At 36.2% G+C, this 19,223-nt stretch overlaps 1 protein-coding gene and 2 long non-coding RNA genes across 4 annotated transcripts; 1 reads left to right on the top strand and 2 right to left on the bottom strand.

The window, feature by feature from the left end:
* The first annotated feature begins 9,078 nt into the window (after positions 1 to 9,078).
* LOC103927059 lies at positions 9,079 to 9,942 on the top strand. Its single transcript, XM_009335958.2, has one exon. It carries the CDS (start codon positions 9,079 to 9,081, stop codon positions 9,940 to 9,942), a length of 864 nt encoding a protein of 287 aa, XP_009334233.1.
* Positions 9,943 to 11,266: 1,324 nt separating this feature from the next.
* LOC103927060 lies at positions 11,267 to 14,593 on the bottom strand. Of its 2 annotated transcripts, XR_007254671.1 has the most exons (5): positions 13,628 to 14,593; positions 13,206 to 13,400; positions 11,849 to 13,126; positions 11,573 to 11,705; positions 11,269 to 11,396 (listed from the first exon to the last, which is right to left on the bottom strand). It is a non-coding gene; the product is annotated as an uncharacterized LOC103927060 (long non-coding RNA). The 2 variants fall into 2 exon arrangements; XR_007254670.1 differs by having other exon boundaries at positions 11,267 to 11,705.
* Positions 14,594 to 16,241: 1,648 nt separating this feature from the next.
* Positions 16,242 to 18,506, bottom strand: LOC125472792. The gene is made up of 2 exons (XR_007254690.1): positions 16,719 to 18,506; positions 16,242 to 16,596 (listed from the first exon to the last, which is right to left on the bottom strand). It is a non-coding gene; the product is annotated as an uncharacterized LOC125472792 (long non-coding RNA).
* Between the last annotated feature and the right edge of the window lie 717 nt (positions 18,507 to 19,223).

The following is a 19,223-nucleotide window of genomic DNA, read 5'->3' as shown; positions in this document are numbered from 1 at the left end:
GTAAGGAATTGAGCAAATTCTCTAAAGGCATGTTACTACATTCAAAACATGGTTTTAAATGCTTAATTGTGAACTAGTATGTGGTGACTATGATTAAGAATGTACTTAAGTGTGAAGATGACTAAATTCTGTGGGAATAATAATTTTTAACTTGTCATGTGCATTGGAAATCCCTGAAACGATTGTTGGAAGGTGTAGGATGTGTTTTACGTGTTTAGTGTCGTTTTGTTTATTTGTTTTTATTCTGTTTTGCTCGAGGACTAGCAAAAGATAAGTGTGGGGGAGTTTGATAGGAGCATATTTAGGCGACTTACTTAGCTTGTTTTCGTGCATCTATGTTGTTAATTCATAGTTGTTTTAGTAGTTTAAGCCATTTTCGTGTGTTTTTAGGTTCATATGGCTAAGGAAGCAAAAAGATGCATTTTGGAGCATTTTGGAGCAAAATTGGGCTTGGAATGGATAGCATATGATTGGAGCCAAAGTGTTGGACGAATTTGAAGGCCTTGTATTCATTTTGGACATAAAACAAAGGGCCTAGCCCATTCTCTCTTAAACCAACCCCAAGGCCATGCATTTCCTTCCAATTCCAAAGCCCACAATCACTTCAAAAGCCATGCAAAGAACCATCCATTCCATAAAAAAACAATCCAACAATTCACATGCAAAACCACCATTAACACACATGCACCCAAACAAAGCCAACCTAGCTAACCCTACATGCATTCTTTATGCAACTCTTCATCATTCCACCATTCATTCTTTATTCCACAAACAAGTCACATGCATTTCCACCTTCCTACTTCATCATTTCACCACATTCTCCCTCTTTAACTCATTTCATTATTCATTCACTTTGCATTCATTCAATTCCACCCCACATGCACCCTTTATTCTTCATCATTGCAACCATGGCACATTTACACCAACAAAACAACTCCCATGCCATGGCCTACTCATATTCCCATTTCCTTTCCAACATCTCACATGCATTTCCACCTTCCCACTTCATCATTTCACCACATTCTCCCTCTTTAACTCACATGCATTCATTATTCATTCACTTTGCATTCCCTTTGCAATTACACCCCACATGTCCATTTAATCATTCAACCACATTCCCATTAACCACAAAACAAATCAAACAACACTACCCATGATTCCATCCATCTTCCACACCTTTCCAACCTAGCCACACCCTTTAATCATCCCCCCTTTAATTTATGATTTTATTTCCTAACCCTACATGCATTATTTATTCACTCTTCATCATAACAACCACATTCACTCTTAAACAATCATCCACATATTCTCCCATTCCCCCTATAAAAACCCATGCATTCATACACAAAGGGTCATCTCATCTCATTTCACAACACAACACCCCTCAAACACTTCCATTTCTTCCCTTCCCTTTCTCCTCCATTTCTTCCATTTCCATAATCCCCCAATCCATTCAACACACCAACAACATCCCTTAGTCCTTGTGCTACAACGAAGAGGAAGAGAAGAGGGCCTAAACGTTCATACAATTCACGTTTGAGTTGTTGGAATGTTTACGCGTTTCTTTGATTTCAATGTTTAAATTCAATTCTCTTTGTTTTGTAATATGAGAAGAGGAAGAGAAGAGTGCCTAAACGTTCATACAATTCAAGTTTGAGTTGTTGGAATGTTTAGGTGTTTCTTTGATTTCAAAGTTATGAGGAACTAAACCCTTTTTGGCTAGGGGTGATTTCAATACCATGATTATTTATGTAATATGAATTGATGAATTCCGGTTATGAACTCTTGATTCGTGAATGCAATTGGCTTAACTATTTGATGATTAACTTATTTGTGTTTGTTGATTAAGGGTCGACACTTAATTATCATGCATGAATATGTGGCTAAAGTTTAAGAAGGTTTCACATAATCGTTACTAACTTATACTTGAAAGTAGTGAAGGTCGCTTGTCACGATCGCGTTAAGTTTAATTCTTAGCATGAGTAACATGATGTCATAGTTGCAAGTGCTTTGTCAATGCTTATGGTTTTCATTATTCTTAATGATCTTCGATTGTATCTCTATTATGATGACATGTAGGGAACTTTTGAGAATGTTTTGGGTTGTCGAATGATGCCATCCAATCCAATAATATAAGGAAAATCTGAGGGTTAACTAGTGATGTCACGGTTAATTTGGGGCATTGTCGTTCATAATTCAATGAAGGAATAACTGGAAATTGATTCATATGCATAAATATCATGTGTGGAGAAAGAACCTCTAGCTAATTCACCAACCATCTTATTTCATCAATTACATTCTTGTTTCGTTATTTCAATTTTCATCAAACCTCAATCCCCCTTTTGCTTTAATGTGCAATATAGTTAGAAATCAATTTAGTTTGTGTTTTTAAAGCATTTTGATTCTTTTGGTTTGTCTTAGTGTTTTAACGTTTAGTTTCACATTCTTTGAGTCTAGTTTAACGTTTTATATTGTTTTTACGTTTTAGTTTAAATTCGTCCAAATCCAATTCCCCCCTATTTCGTTGAAGTCTTAGTCTTAATCTTTCTTATTTTTAGTTTTGCTTTCTTCGAGCATTAAATAGTGTTTTATATTGTGTTTTTATGTTTTTAAGTCAATTTAGAAGGTTTTAGCAAGCCCTCCTAATCCCCGGTCTAGAACGATCCCTACTTATACTTATACTACAATTGACAAAAAGAGGGTTTAATTTGTGTGCGTATAAATCTCGCATCATTTGGATGATATCTTTGACAAAGTACGTAGTGATATTCTATGCCCTCAACCCTTACCATCTGTTAATGAGGTGTTTTATGTTGTTCCTCGTGAAGCACAACGACATGCCACTATGATGGGTGGGAGTAACAACCAAGGAGGGTTGTCGTCCATGACCATAGTCTCTCGGCCAGCTGCTGCCCCTTGTCCTAATAATCCTTCTAATCACTTTTTAAATTCTTATCCCTTTACTCGAGAAAATAAAGATGATTTGAAGTATACTTTATGTGGACAAACCCGTCATATTGAGGATACATGTTTTGCCAAGCATAGGGTACCTAATTGGTTTCCAGAATTAAAGAAGAAGCTGCGTGCAAATGAGCGTGGGAGTGTGGGAAATAATGGAGGCCGTGCCTCTTTGGCTATTATTCCACCAAAAGCTAAGGAGGCTGAGACTACCTCCACTGACCCAAGTTAAACTTTGTTGACTCGTCCTCCACCGTAGGTACTGTAGGGCATGTTCTTTTGGCCTTTGATACTAAGCATCATACAAGTTGGATTCTGGACTTTGATGCAACGGATCATATAACATACAATAAGATTATGTTTCAATGTATGACAACATCTCACAGGGAATATATTGCAACTGCCAATGGTACTCGGGCACCTATTGTTGGTGCTAACATTGTGTATCTCACGGCATCTCTCCCTTTGCACCAATGTTTACTTGTTCCATCTTTATCACATCATTTACTTTCCATCCACAGGTTACTGAACAATTGGATTGTGTTGTTCTCATGTATCTGTCCTTTTGTCTACTTCAGGATATTCAAACCAAGGAGATAATTGGGCGTGGCACTAAGAGAGAAGGGTTGTATTATATGGATGATGTCGTTCCTGGCAGAGCTCATGCAATTCGAGTGTTCTGTGATAGTAATCTACAAGAAGTATGGTTATTGCATCATCGATTAGGCCATGCATCTTTTAGATATTTAAGGCGTATGTTGCCTAGTTTATTTAGTGGAATAAATGAATCAGACTTATATTGTGAAGTATGTATTCTTGCTAAAAGCCATCATGCTTCGTTTCCTCCTTGTATGAATAAAAGATCTTTTCCGTTTGATCTTGTGCATTCTGATGTTTGGGGGCCTTCCCCAGTTGCTACTTCTTCTGGATATAGGTGGTTTGTTACATTTGTTGATGATTGCACTCGTATGACATGGCTTTATGTGTTGAAAAATAAAAATGACGTTAGTGTAATATTTCGATCATTTGCTTAGATGTTTCAGACGTAATATTCTTCAGTTATTAAAGTGTTACGTTCTGATAATGGAGGAGAATACATCAATTTTGAGTTGTCAAAGTTTCTCCATGAAGCCACGTGTCTGCATACCCCACAACAAAATGGGGTTTCGGAGCATAAAAATCACCACATTTTGGAAATAGTTCATGCCTTGCTCCTTGGGGCCTCAGTTCCTCAACGTTTTTGGCCTGAAGTTGCTACCTATGCTGTGTATGTCATTAAACGTATGCCCTCTTTGGGGGGGGGGGAGAGGGGAGGTTGGGTTTCAAACACCTCTTCAAGTCCTCACTCAACATGCTCTAGTGGTGTCAAGAAATACTCTCACCCCTCAAGTATTTGGTTGTGTGGCTTATGTTTATATTTAGAAAATACATCGTAGTAAATTGAATTCGTGTGCACTACAGTGTGTCTTTATGGGCTTCTCGTCTCACCAAAAAGGGTATAAATGTTACCATCCTAAGACCCGGCATATGTATGTAACCATGGACGTGACCTTCTCTGAAACAGAATATTTCTACACTTCTGTACCTTCAACTTCAGATCACTAGGTGGAGAACATTGTTGGTAATCTGAGTTGGTTAGATCCAAGGGAGATGTGATTGTTAAACAGTGTGTGGAACCTAGAACTATTGGTGCCGAATGTACAGTGGGTACTAAGTGTATAGACTATTCGGCCAGAGATGTCGTGGCTGATGTTGATGATGTTCGGCCGATTCTGACCTAACTGATAGGAGAATCTCGGCCAGCTACTACCGAGGACCACCTTATTGTTCAGCAGCCTCTTGCCGAGCCTAGTAGACCATCTCTTTCTTTCTAGTTCTGAAGTGTTGCCTAATACACCGTCTCTGAATATGCCTGAGGTAAGTATCGTAAAGGATTGTGTAACTAATCTGAATAATAATGTGAGTACTTATAAATTGCCACCAAGACAAAATCGAGGTGTGCCTCCTGATAGGTTTTCTCCTGAAGGGAAGGTGAAGTATCCAATAGCCAACTATGTATCATGCAATAAGCTTGCACCAGCGCATCAGACATTGGTGAGTAATATAGAGTCTATTCAAGTACTAACTCGAGTGAAGGAAACTCTAAAAGATCCAAAGTGGGCAAAAGCAATGGATGAGGAGATGTTGGCATTATCGAAAAATAATACTTGGGAGGTGATGATGCTACCCGCAGGAAAGAAGACAGTGGGATGTTGGTGGGTATTTACAGTTAAATATAAGGTCGATGGAACAGTAGACAGATACAAAGCAAGGGTGGTGGCTAAAGGGTATACCCAAACATATGGGTTGGATTACCAGGAAACTTTCTCCTCGGTTGCCAAGATGAATACGATACGTGTTCTTATCTCTTTAGCTGTAAATATGGACTAGCCATTAAAACAGTTTGATGTGAAGAATGTGTTTCTTCATGGGAATTTGGAGGAAGAAGTGTATATGGATTTTCTTCCTGGTTATAGCAATGGTGGGAACACCAGAGTATGTCGGTTGCATAAGTCACTCTATGGACTTAAGCAATCGCCTCGTGCATGGTTTGATAGATTTACTCAAGTCGTGAAAAGGAATGGATATTGTCAGAGTCATTATGATCATACTTTATTTGTGAAGCGTAGACAGAATAGAGTAACAACCTTGATTATCTGTGTAGATGACATGTTTATAACAAGAGACGATGTTGACGAGATGTCCAAGTTACAAGGAAACCTTGCGGCCGAATTCGAGATGAAAGACTTACGAGATTTGAAGTATTTTCTGGGAGTTGAAGTTGCTCACTTGTCTAAAGGGATATTCTTGTCTCAACGTAAGTATGAACTAGATTTATTAAAAGAAACAGGTATGTTTGGGTGTAAGCTAGTAGAGACCCCTATTGTTGAGAAGCATCATTTGTGTTTTGATCTGAATCAGAAACCGGTTGATAAAGGTAGATATTAGAGGCTTGTAGGGAGACTGATTTATTTGGCTCATACTCGTCTTGATATTGCCTATGCTATAAGTGTTGTGAGTCAGTTCATGCATTCACCAAATGTGGATCATATGGCTGATGTTATGCGTATCTTGGCATACTTGAAGTCGGCACCTGGAAAATGAGTCTTGTATGGAAAAAAAGGGGCAATTAAGGATTAAGGGGTTTACTGATGCAGATTGGGCAGGTGATGTAACTGATAGACGGTCGATTTCTGGATACTTTACCTTTGTTAGAGGGAATTTGGTGACATGCGAAGTAAATAACAGAAGGTGGTGTCAAGATCTTCAGCTGCGGTCTAATATAGAGGCATGTCTCAAGGAATCTGTGAAATCCTTTGGCTACAAAAACTTCTTTGGGGACTTGGGTTTAAGCTGAAGGATACCATGAAGTTATATTGTGATAACAAGTCAGCAAAAGATATAACTAATAATCCAGTACAACATGATAGAACAAAGCATGTAGAGGTTGATCGACATTTTATCAAAGAGAAGCTTGAAAAGAAGATTGTATCAATATCGTTTGTGGATTCAGAGGAGCAACTTACGGATGTTCTTACTCATGTAGTGTGTAGTCGAAAGTTTGATGACCCACTTGTCAAGTTGGGCATGTGTGATATCTATGCACCAACTTGAGCGGGAGTGTAAACGTGAGTTATTAAAATAAGTATGTAAATATATTGTAAATATTAGGAGTCCTTTATTAGGAAAGATTTATAGTTGTGTCTTTATTGATTGTTGTTTCCATATAGAACAAGGATTGTATATGTATATATTTCAAGGAAGTAATACAATGAAAAATTATCCTGTAAAATTCTATTAACCCTACTTTCAATCATCCTATCAAACAGTCTAAGAATCTCATTTGGCTTTTCTAGATGCTTAAAAATGCAATGATACGTGATCACATCCGACACACAACCCAACTTCGGCATTTGATAAAGCCTCGAGAATGCCTCCTTACATCTCCCATTCTCACACAAAAGCTTTACAACTGTATTATACGTCCCAACATTGGGTTCGCACCCAATTCCTTCATCTCCCTCCAGAGTCGCTCTAAAAAATCAACACGGTCAGAGAGACCAATGGAACGAATAACTGTATTACACGTCACCACATCTAGTTTAATCCCCTTACTCTTCATCTCCTTATACAACTGCACAGCCTTCCACGGCTTTCCACTCTTGCACAATACATCCATAGAGAGAGATTGTGTTTTGCTAGGTTTGTTGGGTATGTTGATGTGTGTACTAGGCTAACTTTTAAATTTTTCTAATTTTTTAATATCCACAGGCTTTTGCAGCACTAAGTCATTGTCGACGTCAAGTCACATGTTAACTACTGTTTTAACTGAAAGTTTAACGGATGTATGAAAATGTCTAAGAATTATCACTTTAGGGCGCCACCAAGGGTAGAGCCAAGTACAAGGCTCCCCTAGGCTATAGCATAGGGAGAGTTTGGTTCTTCAAGCTTAAAAATATTAATTTTTAGGTTAGTTTATGATTTTTAATTATCATATTTCACATAAGAAATGAATTTTTTTATTAGTAAGCCTATTTTTAAGAATAATAAGAGCTAATAGATGTTAAATAAACTCATCACTTTAACCAATATTATATTTAATAGTAATAAATTAAAACTTCCATATCACAAATGGTTCCTTATTTTATTCACTTGAAAGCTTTGAAGGCTAGAAACCTAGAAAACACAACATAAAATTCTTGCTTCAAATTACTACATTCAAGTTTTTACTATTATATAACTTCATGTAGGCAACATAGGATTAAAAACTTGATTTCGTAATAATAATTTTAGCTTAACCCACCCACAAAATAATTTCTAGCTACGCCATTGGGCGCCACGTCACAAGTTAATGGCTGTTTTAACATAAAGCTTAACAGATATATGAAAGTTTCTCAGAATTATCACTCAAGGTATCATACTGGGGTGAAAAAACTTTATGTATGAAATGTTGAAAATCAATCAACTTAAGGCCATCTCCAACCGAAAAAGCTAAACATAGCCCCATCTAGAAGTATAGTCTTGCAAAATATTATTTTTAAATGAACAGTGTTAGACCATACTCATTACCATCTCCAACCGAAGGGGCTAAACATAGCCCTCTCAACAATTTATTAGTCTTAAGTTTATACTTTAAATTTATTAGTTAATTTAATTAAACTACCTTTGGATGTTGTCAAATCTAGCTATTGAATTTAAATCAATCATTGCACCTAAGAAGCTTGACCTTAAAAAAGGGTTAAGAGGGGGCTATATTTGGCCAACATGATGCCCCTTTAGCCAAATAATAGTCATGTGGGCTCCATAGAATTATAGCCCAGTCTTCGGTTGGATATGAATTTCTGGGCAATTCAGGTCATTTTTCGGCTTTTAGACAAATAACCCTCTCAATTGGAGATTGCCTAAAAGTAGTAAACTGAGAATTACCAAAAAAAAAAAAAGTGAAAGTGAAAACTAGGACAACTTTCACCCCAAAAAAGGAAGGATAATTTGTGGTAGACTCGCAAATGGTACTTTACCCAAGTAATGAAAATCAATTGCGGAGGTCGAAAGCATAGTGTATAACATTCAAGCTATTACAACTGATGTGGCGATTGTTTTGTTCGAGTTTGTTTGTTGAGAAGGCAACTGAGCAGCACATTTTGTTGCAACGTTTATTCAAAACTAGAGGTTCTGTTAGATGAGATTGCATTGGTCTTGAGTTTCTTTTAACATCTCGATTGAAGATGTAAACATTTCAATTAAAATTTAAAAAAGTCTATCTTTTGATAAAATAAAATAAAAGTAATGAAAATCAATTATTTATTACTAAACAATTAACCTACTAATGCTATCATTTGTGTAAAAAAAAATTAAAAAAAATTGTAATTTTGTCAATATTTTATGTTTTTAACCTTTTCTGAGAGTAAGGACAAAGGGTAAAAAACCTCTCTGAATTTCACGGCTCTCCTCACAACTTCACAAGAAATCACAACGTCAACGAACGAACGAACGAACGAACGAGGGAACCAAAACAAAAAAAGGCAGGAAATTCACCAACACGTACCAGAAGGAGCAAACACAAGAAATTCAAAAATTCACATGGCATCACTAGCAACCCATTTCTCCGCCTTCGTCCTCCTCTTTCCCATAGGCCTCCGCCGCTTCATGTGCTCCTCCTCCCTCTACCTCAAGAACCCATCTCTCTACCAATCCAAAGCATGGTACTGCTCAGAAACCAAATGGAGAAACTTCGATTTGTACTCTCTCACCATCGCCCTCCCCATCGCCTGCTTCTGTGAAATCTTCCTCTTTCTGGCCTTTTCCGGCCACCACCCCACCTACCGCTTCGCCTTCTTCCAGCAATCCGCCGCTATTTTCATGTTCTGGGCACTCGTACTTCTGATCATCTTCCGTGAAAACATCGACCCTTTGAATTTCAATGAAGGGTTCGTCTTTGCTTTCGCAGCGGTTTCGTTTTTCATTGAGTACTCTGTGATCGGCAAGGGAATTTCGGGTCTTGGTGGCGCTGTGTATGATATGCTAGGTGCATTGACTCTAATTTGTGCATTTTCTTGCCTGTATTTGTCGATTAGGCCCTGTTCGTATTTCGCCGAGTTTTTCTTGTCCTCTGGATTGGTTTTTAAGGGCACTTGGATTTTGCAACTGGGTTTATCCTTGTACACTGATGTATTTGGGTTAAAAGGGTGTAAGAAAATGTCGGTTTGGCCTAACCAGGACAGTGCTGAGTGGAAATGTGACCTTGAGGAGGACGCTTTGAGGGGTTTCGCTGTGATGAAGCTCTTGTTCATCGGGCATGCGATTGCGATCTTGGTATTGAGCTTTGTGTTGTTTGCTTTGTTGGCAAGTAACTGCAACTTGCAGGGTGGCGAGGCCAGTGGTCCATTGCTAGCGCAGCTGGAGCATGTATTGATTCATCCTGGACCTGAGATTGAACTGGAATGAAGTGTATGTTCTGCTTTTGTTAACTGTCAATTTTGGTACAAATTTTCAGATAAAATGGAGATTTTACTCATTTGTTCATTCTTTAACTTCAGTTTGTAGTGTTTTCCTCTTTTTTAATGGCATGCCGTCATTTGGTTTTTAGATTGTCTCCAGTTGAACTTAATTATTATATGGATAACTTCGTTTTTTCGGTGTATCAGTAATCTTCATAAAGAGTTTATGACTTTCACAAATTAACTGCTGCCTTAGCGATCGTTTCTTTTTTCTTTTATTGATGTTTCCACAACTCTAGTTTTGTTTTATTTTCTTTAATTTTAGAGCAAGCTGAATTATTTGGGACAACATGTTATCTGGCTTGTTAATCTGACTTACTGAGAATGATTATTTTGGATTATTCTAACTGCTATCATAAATAGCTAACATATCAGGTATGGAAATAACTTAATTTAGTTCGGTATATCCCATTGAAGAAGAAAACTTTGGCATTTTCAACCATCGTCAATGAAATTGCCCGAAACCATGAATTTTTATCTGCCAACGGATTCTCTTGATCTTCATGCTCAAGTCATCATATCTTCGTTGTAGGACTGCAGGTTTTGATATCTTGATCAGTTCTCTCATGTTCATGCATCCTGCATTTGCTTGAAAGCAAACAATGAGAGATTTGTAACCATTTAGAAAATTTTGAGTTGTTATTGGTCTGAATTAGTTCGGTTACAGAAGTTAATAAAAATAATGTAATAACCAGTCACTATGTCATTGTAAAGATTCTATTTTTGATAACTCTCTAGATTACTCCATTCCATGGATTTCATGGAAGCCGTCGTAAGAATTTTGTTTTTGTCTAATAAGATGAGAGCGGTAATGAAATTAGCTAAGTTCTTTTATATACTTATCGTTGGTGAGCTTGTGAAAGCATACAGGCTTAAAGCACACCTGGAACCTTGTGGCTTCCCTCTTCTTCTTCTTCGACTTCTTCTTCTTCTTCTTCTTCTTCTTCTTCTTCTTCTTCTTCTTCTTCTTCTGTGCTTCGCTTACCCAGGACTGGCAAGCATGTAAAGAATATTGGTTTTCTCGTTGTGTTGGGGTATTCTATTTAAAATGCCTTTTTATATGACAGAAGGGAACTAGATTGTATACTGGTAAACATCAGTCTTGAGTTGCTTTGGTATTTAAGGGTTTTACCTCAACTAGTCCTTCCAAACACTTTCTCATCCTTCTCTGAATAAAACTTCCGGTGCTCTGCTTGAACAAAGTTTTTAACTAAAGATGTAACCGTGAAATTCTTACAAATTTCTATAATAACGCAAGAATTTTCTCAACTAGGAAAAGTAGAAAACCCATAAAAAAATATGAAGATTTTGCCTTTACATGGTATATAACACAAATAGAAATTCAGTAAACTCCATACTGTCTTGTCTAATCTTTTCTATCGACATGACGTGAAGAAATCTCTGTAAATAAGTTGATACCAAATGTATTAAACTGAGTATACCTGATGTTTTATCTCGTATGTGGAAAATCAACCATAAGCTAAATAAGCAACTTAGTTACCGGAAAGTTTATAATCTGTAGTGATTAAGAGGAAAGTTTATACTTTTAGTACTTAGATTGGAGTCTAAGAAGATACCGAAAGAGACAAATCCTCTATATGTTCTCAAATCTTCGAAAGTTCCTCCTCTTAAATCTGGAGCTGGAATGGGTGATCAGCAACAAGGTGGCGCTTTCCTCCATTTTTCAGAACTTCCAACATCCATAAGTTCCTGTCTCCATTCCCCAGAAGGGAATCAAATAGAAAACCGAGAAAAAGAAAATATGAACCAAATCTTGCAAGGAATAGCAAGAAGAGTGATTTCATCAACAGTGCTAACAAGAAAATCTTTACTTAACTGTATCGGTCACAAACCTGAAAGAATGCTGTTACAATAATGACATCTATTTTGCCTTCGAAACGTATCGGGAATAATGCAATGACTTTCTGTGGCTGTCAAAACATGAATATTGTCATTGTACATTAGAAATATGCAGTAGATCAATCAGATCTCAGTTGAATCAGCACTTTTCTTGATTTTGCTAATGATTTCATTGTGGAAATTATCTGTCTAATAATAAAGAAAGGCTCTTTTGGGTGATATTCAAGTTTGAGTGGCTTATACATTCCTTGGGATGTATCTTGAGAGTTGACATTCGTCAACATTTCTTTCAGCTGGGAACTTACCATTACTGCCTGCACGGCAGCAATCTCTGCAATTACCTTCGCAGAATCTAGAGAAAGAACAAAAATAAACGCATGAATACATTGTTAGCATCAACGGTACAGCAAGAAAACTTCGTTATACAGTCATACTGGTTAAATATATGACATAGCTGCCTTCCAATATACTTGTCAGACTTGTTTTGAGACTTTCCCCTTGGCTCGTGGTGTGTTGCCATGTTGACACGTTCTGTCATCTTTATTTAATGCCTGGTTTTAGGGATTGGAGGAAGAAGAAGCTTGGAATTCAAGAAAGCATTGTTAGTGTAAGTGGTTACAGAATTTCATTATTTTGTTTATTTTGTTCTTTTGCTATCAAGGTGAGCATTGATCTGTACAAACTGAAATTCGCAATCATCTCGGTGTGATTCATATATATTATTTATTGGGATGATGTGAACAATTATCAAACCTTTTCCATTTGAAATTTTAGAAAAATCAAGTCTTAAAGTAAGGTGGTATCCTTCTTTTGCAGGTTCAATGATCTCCACAATGTCAGGACGAATTCCCTTTACCATCTGTTTAGTATTATGCGAAATCCCATATGGAAGCATGACTCCCTGGGAAAGGAGCGGGATTGACACTGACGAGTAGATATAATGTGTATCTGATGCTGAAGACTGTTTTATTACACAAAAATCATCAGAAAATATACCAAAATACCTGCTTGGAAACCCATATAAGATGAGGTATTTGTCACTCACAAGTCACAACATATTACTTTCTTCATATATTGAGTAAAGAACAGGTTAAATTCCTAGATTCTAGAATGCTAATATTGCGAAAGGAAGCAAAAAATGAACACTGAACATAGAGATCAATTAGAATATTTCGAATTCAGTTTGCGCGTACTGAGGACTCACCTGGATATGGTATTCCACGGACCCAAATTCGTACAAGTGATGATCAATCTCTATGGACTTGTTGTCACTGTTATGAAAGCAACAATACTAATATCTGAATGAGTATTAGTTTGCGTACAGCTCCAATGTTTCACTATATTGGTTACCAAGTGGATTGATGAAAACCGAAGACTATGTAAGCTTTAGAAATTGTATATCATCTGATATGACCATTTTTCTTCCCATATTTGTTGATATAAATTTTCCTTCTGTTTACAGTTGTGGAGGGTCAACGATTCTGCAACTGTCTGCCAAAGGTTTCGTTAGGCGCTGATTACGATGGATGGAGCTGCTGTTGTTTTCTGCTAGTTCAGCAAATAAAGTGGGAAGCGCAAAAAGTTAACTGTTTTGAACACTTTTCATGCATCCAAACATGAAACAGTCTTCTGCTTTAGATTTTCAACTCAAAATTTCAGTGTGCATATCGCAACACAGCTGTTAATTAACTCTATAACATTTAAGGTAAAAAATTTGTTACAGTACGTATCTCGATTAGGTAATGTAAGCATGACAACTCAAAAGTACTTACCAGTGTCGTTTGAGCAGGATTCCCTTCAAGGCTGGCGATGCCCTCTCCAAGCACGCCCATCCTGACTCCTGAAAACTTTTTACCCGTCACCTCTCCTCCTAATTTCAAATGGGTGGTGGGATGTAAATACACACAATGTCACAGCCAACAACTTTGTGAAGTTGGAGTAAAATTTAAGTTCAAAGTTGCACTCAAGTTTTCCAACATCTGAAGCAACTGCACACACACTCTCTCTCTCTCTCTCTCTCTCACTGCTGCCAACTTCGTGAGGGAAAAAACACGCAGTAAAAGTAATTGTCCGTCAGTTGCTCATTTCTTGGTAGAGTTTGTTGTATTAGTACCTTTGCATCCGAGTTAATGAAATATCTTCTATGCTAAATCCTCGATGCAATCCTCATCGTCTCATGAAACTTCGTTGTGGAGTGAACATAGAATGATTTGTGCCATAGTAGGTTATTCATGGTGTATAATTGAAAGTTATTTGTATATCTTCTACTCTCAATCGTCCACGCATCTGAACAAGTTTAGATTATTGAACAACGCTAAATCCATATACAATGATTGCTAAGTTGAATATACACATGGGTTGTGGTTGGCTATTGAGTATTTGACCATCTGATGGGAATTAAGATTCTCTCCCCTCCTCTTTCCATCCCCTTCCATCCTCTCCTCTCACATTTTCTTATTTTGTCTTTCTCTTGCTATAAAAAAATTAATATAAGATGTTGACGTGGCTTAATCGTAATCGTTCAAATAAGAGATGAGCGAATGAGAGTGAAAAAAAAGAAGAAGAGAATCCTACTCCATGAGAGATCCAATTTAAAGCCATGCGGCCAATCCCATCAGTTCTTGATATTGAGTTTTTGGCCCCACCACTATTTGGAAAAGACTTATTCATACACTCACTCTACCAAGCGCCAAATACAAATTTACAAATCAAAACATAAGTTTATCTTATATATAAAGCCAACACAAAACAGTGATTTTGGTGTCACCAAGTTTCAACAAAAATACCCCCAAGGCAGAAAACTTCAAGGGCATCTCAAAATAATGCATCAAATAAGGCAGGGTAGGGTCATTTTCGTCTCTTTAACATTGTTTTTTTTTTTTTGTGCTTTTTTTTTAATTAGTACCTCACAATAGGCTAATAATAATGTGATTCAATTTCTCTATTTGTAAATACGTTTAAAACATCTTAAGAGACGTGTAATACCGGTTATAAAAAAAAGTCTTTCACAAACAAATACTAATGTGATTAAATTAGTTGTCAAATGATTGTTTTTTTTAACAAACGAAATTATCTACACTAAGGGGGAGGGGGTGGGCTTAGCTTCACAATGGGCTAGTAATAATGTGATTTAATTAGTTGTTCATTCAATGTTATTTTCTCTATTTTTAACATGTTCAAAACATCTTAAGAGTGCGTGTAATGACGATTATAGAAAAGATTTTTTGTACGCAGATAATAATGTGATTAAATTATTTGTCAAATGATTGTTTTATTTATTTATTTTTTATTTTTTTAACAAATGATATTATCAACACTAAGGGGGAGGGGGTGGGCTTAGCCTCACAATTGACTAGTAATAATGTAATTCAATCAATTGTTTATAAAATATTATTTTCTCTATTCTTATTGTAAATTCTATAGAGACCGATTTTATAATGTGAATTTAGCTTCTTAAATTAGTTTATGAGAGATTTCTTCTAGCATGATCTAAGATTATTCATTTACTTCAAATATTTGACTTTTCCTTTGTCAATTTACGCATATAAATACATTTAAAATGTGTAAATCGCGCGTAGCATGTTGTGATTCAAAAAATACCTTCTGCACGCCTGTGAGCACGTGCATGAAGGCTGGTATATATTAACTAGATATTAGTTTAATAGTACTTCTTGTCAATGCTTGAAAATGGTTTCCAATCTCTCACACTTCACGAACAAATGTGTTTCCACTATTCCTGAATTGAAGAAGAAATTGGGAAAGACAGTTTTGTTTTCAGGGTTTTGACTTTCTTCAATTGGATGAACATTCAAGAACTTTCAATGAAAGTACCAATTTGTGAGAGCAAATTTCAGTCTTTGATTGAATTGACATAAACCTACACACACACACACATACACAAAAGAGACAAAGGGAGTTCGACTAACACTAGTGTGGTGTTCGTCTAACTCTGTTCTAACACCAGTGTCGTGTTAACCGAAGGGCATCTGATGCCTAAGTCTGAAAGACTGTAGAAAGTAATAAGAGTGTAGTGAGTGTTCTTTATTACCGGAATACAATGGTTGGCCTGACTATTTATGGAGAACTGAGAAATTAACCTTAGTGCCCAGGTTTGTTAAACCTATTAGTCGAGTGTTACTTAGTTTACACTTTGGGCGTGGTACAAAGAAGAGAGAGTTGTATTGTATCGATGATGTGGCATCAAGGCATGTCAGTCAAGTCCGTTGTGGTGACAGTAACAAGATCAAGACAATTTGGTTATGGCATTGTCGATTGGAACATAAGGAAGTTACTTTTGTCATTATTCAATAATGTTTCAGACTCTAGTCTTAAACTAGAAAATTTTAATTATTTTGTACACACATAAACACACACATATTCAAACACATAGAAATCAAAATGGAAACTACAGAGCGAGAGCAATGTCTAAATTTATACAATTTATAGAAAGAACATTATCAAATGTCTTGCTATTTACATACAAAAATGGTTAGCCTGCTATTCCCCATTAGCAAATATCCTAGTTTTTCTTTAACACTGCCACTTGCAGATAAAACATTTCAAAAGATGAGATTGTTTATATACACAAAAAAAATGGGGAATTGATGTTACGATGGGCTATTCACACGCAAAAAATAAAAATAAAAATAAAAATAAAAATGAAGGAACACTATTCTTGTTTATACAATGGATGAAAATATTGTTCAGTACAGCACCAAATGTTTTTTTCTTGGAGCAACGACTGTAGACAACAGAGTTTGTGTTATTGGAAAAAAAAAAAAAGGGAATGTTAAGAGATATGGAATAAGTTTTGTATATGAATGGATTTACACTGCTGAAAAAATAATAATACAGTAAAACTACCTAGTTTTTCTTCTGGAGAGGAGGGTCTGTTTTTGAGCTAGTCGAGGAGGATTTTTTTCTTCAGCAGCTTGATTGGAACCTGGTCAAAATCTTGCATATCTGCTTTATAAATTTATTCTCCCTCATTACTTTAAACACATTAAAAACAATAAACAATGAAATTTAGATTGGATTGAGAGTAATTTGATAGGTGAATAAAAACATTGTTACGTAGAATACAACCTTTTTTCAGCTGTTGTGAAATGAGCTTTCCTGATAGATTATCTTTTTCTTTTGTGCGATTCTCCAGTTGTTTCAGAAGGAGTAGTGGAAGACGAAACTGTTGTAGAGAAGATTGTGATTTCTCGGCTAATTGACTGCGGAGTTGCTTGCTGGATCATTGTGTCTTCAGAAACGTTATAGATCAAGAAATCATTTGAAATCAATGAATTTCTTTTGCTTCCAAATCGGAGGTGAAAAAATCTTTCTCTAGCCTATGAGTCTAAGAAACTCACTCAGCAACTACGTTTGATCCACCGATCTTTGATTGAAGACTAAATCCTTACAGGTTGTCCCGAACACTTTTTCCCTTGATTTGCCAATAATAAAAGCGTTGATCTCATTTGTTTCATCTTCAATGACTAAAAACACTTTGTACCTTCCTTTAAAAACAAAATGTACATATTAGAAAGTATAAATTGTTTAATGAGTTTAAAACTGGATCTATATAAATTTTTCTATGTTGCAATTTAATTTAACACAAAGCACATGATAAACAAAAGGGTAGCTGCATAAAATTGGTTTTCAAAATTGAATGAATCTGTGGTCAGTTTTGTGGTTGCATGACTAAATGCAATGATTTTATTGCACTTACAATTTGATGTTTGGTTGACTAAATTTTGATAGTATTTTCGTAACCAACCAGTGATCATCAGTTAAAAGGGATTAAGTTAAAGGTGTAAAAATTAAATAAGCAGTAAATGTTAATGCAAGAATGACACGAGGGAACAATTAATTAGTGGAATTGAAATATACCGTTTAAGTTATTACCAAGGAGTTGGAATTTGATTTGGATGTTTTTGGCAAATTAGTTGACCGCTTGTTGGATCCTTGTATATTTGTTTGGCACATGTATGGCAAGTAGTGTACGACCATTCATACCTCGTGTTAAACTGCTTGATCGATGCTTTGCACAAAAACATGTCATCCTGTAAATATTTAGAAAACTATTTATATATGTGATAATTATTAAAGAAATAGCTTTTGTTAAAGACGCAAAAATCGAATAAGATGGCTTTGATTCAATATGACAACTTGTATATACCTTATATAAATCTGGATCCAAATAACCTAGTTCCTCGATCTTCACTCTCTTTCCAGTTTGTAAAATATCAGTCTCATTCGCCTGATTGGAATGAGGGAGTGTTCAAATCGGGTGAGGCCAGTTGGAAAATATGCAATAGTTTAGATTGAATATTAGCTAAATAGGTGTATACAAATAACTGTTTTTGTTTAACCGTGCTAACCATGTTATGATTTCGATTTTATTGTAATGAATGGAGTTACACTGATTTGTACGAATTTAAATTTGGAGTGTCTGAATCAATGAAAAAAAGTGTTGATCCAGTTCTGTTCAAGATAATGTTGTCCATAGAATAAATAAATAAAAATAGTAAAACAGAAATAGAACGTATACACTGCAAGCAGTTTTATATGTATTTGAAAACAAACTGTAAATTTAATTTTACAGAGGTTAAGGATTTTGTAGTTAAGTGTTTTGTGTACAGTCTTAATATTTTGCGAGATAACAAATCATGGTTTACTAAAAAAATAGTAGCACAAAAATTAATTTTCTTAAAATTAATGCAGCTTGTCCAAGGTGTCTATTGTGAGAATGCACTGTTAACAGACTGTTAGACATTCCTGGAAATTTTTTATTTGGTAGAGATTATATCATAGAAAGTAATTTTTTAACCATTGATAAAAACTCTTAAATGTGGCATCCCACATCGCCTAAGGGAGTGATCCTTATATGTATATTCCCATCCCTACCTAGCACGAGGCCTTTTGAGAGCTCACTAGCTTCGGGTTCCAATGGAACTCCGAAGTTAAGCGAGTAGCGCGCGAGAGCAATCCCATGATGGGTGACCCACTGGGAAGCTCTCGTGGGAGTTCCCAGAAACAAAACGGTGAGGGTGTGATGGGGGTCCAAAGCGAACAATATCGTGCTACAGTGGAGTCGGGTCCGGGAAGTGGTCCTGCCCGTGTGCAGGATTTGATATGAATTGATATAATGTGTGATTAGTTATGAGCTATAGTTTCAGCTGTGTTTGATCACATGGTTGACATGTTATTATTTATGATGAGTTATAATCAACCGTACAGGCCACTGAGGTGGATCTGGCTTCTGTGATTTGATTTGAGATGCATCACCTATTATTACCTTTCTGTCATATTCGAAGTATGAACATGGCATACACTTAGTGGTATATTGATAGCATGACTTGAGATATGATTTATGATGAG

The sequence above is a fragment of a genome, unplaced genomic scaffold (assembly GCF_019419815.1).
Source record: "Pyrus x bretschneideri cultivar Hongxiangsu unplaced genomic scaffold, Pyrus_bretschneideri_v1 Contig73, whole genome shotgun sequence".
NCBI lineage: Eukaryota > Viridiplantae > Streptophyta > Magnoliopsida > Rosales > Rosaceae > Pyrus > Pyrus x bretschneideri.
Note: the sequence above shows the minus strand (reverse complement) of the source record. Positions and strands in the feature narration are given on the sequence as shown.

What these genes read in the sequence shown, in the direction of transcription:
- LOC103927059 (XM_009335958.2), top strand. Translation starts at nt 9,079, where the DNA reads ATGGCATCACTAGCAACCCATTTCTCCGCCTTCGTCCTCCTCTTTCCC.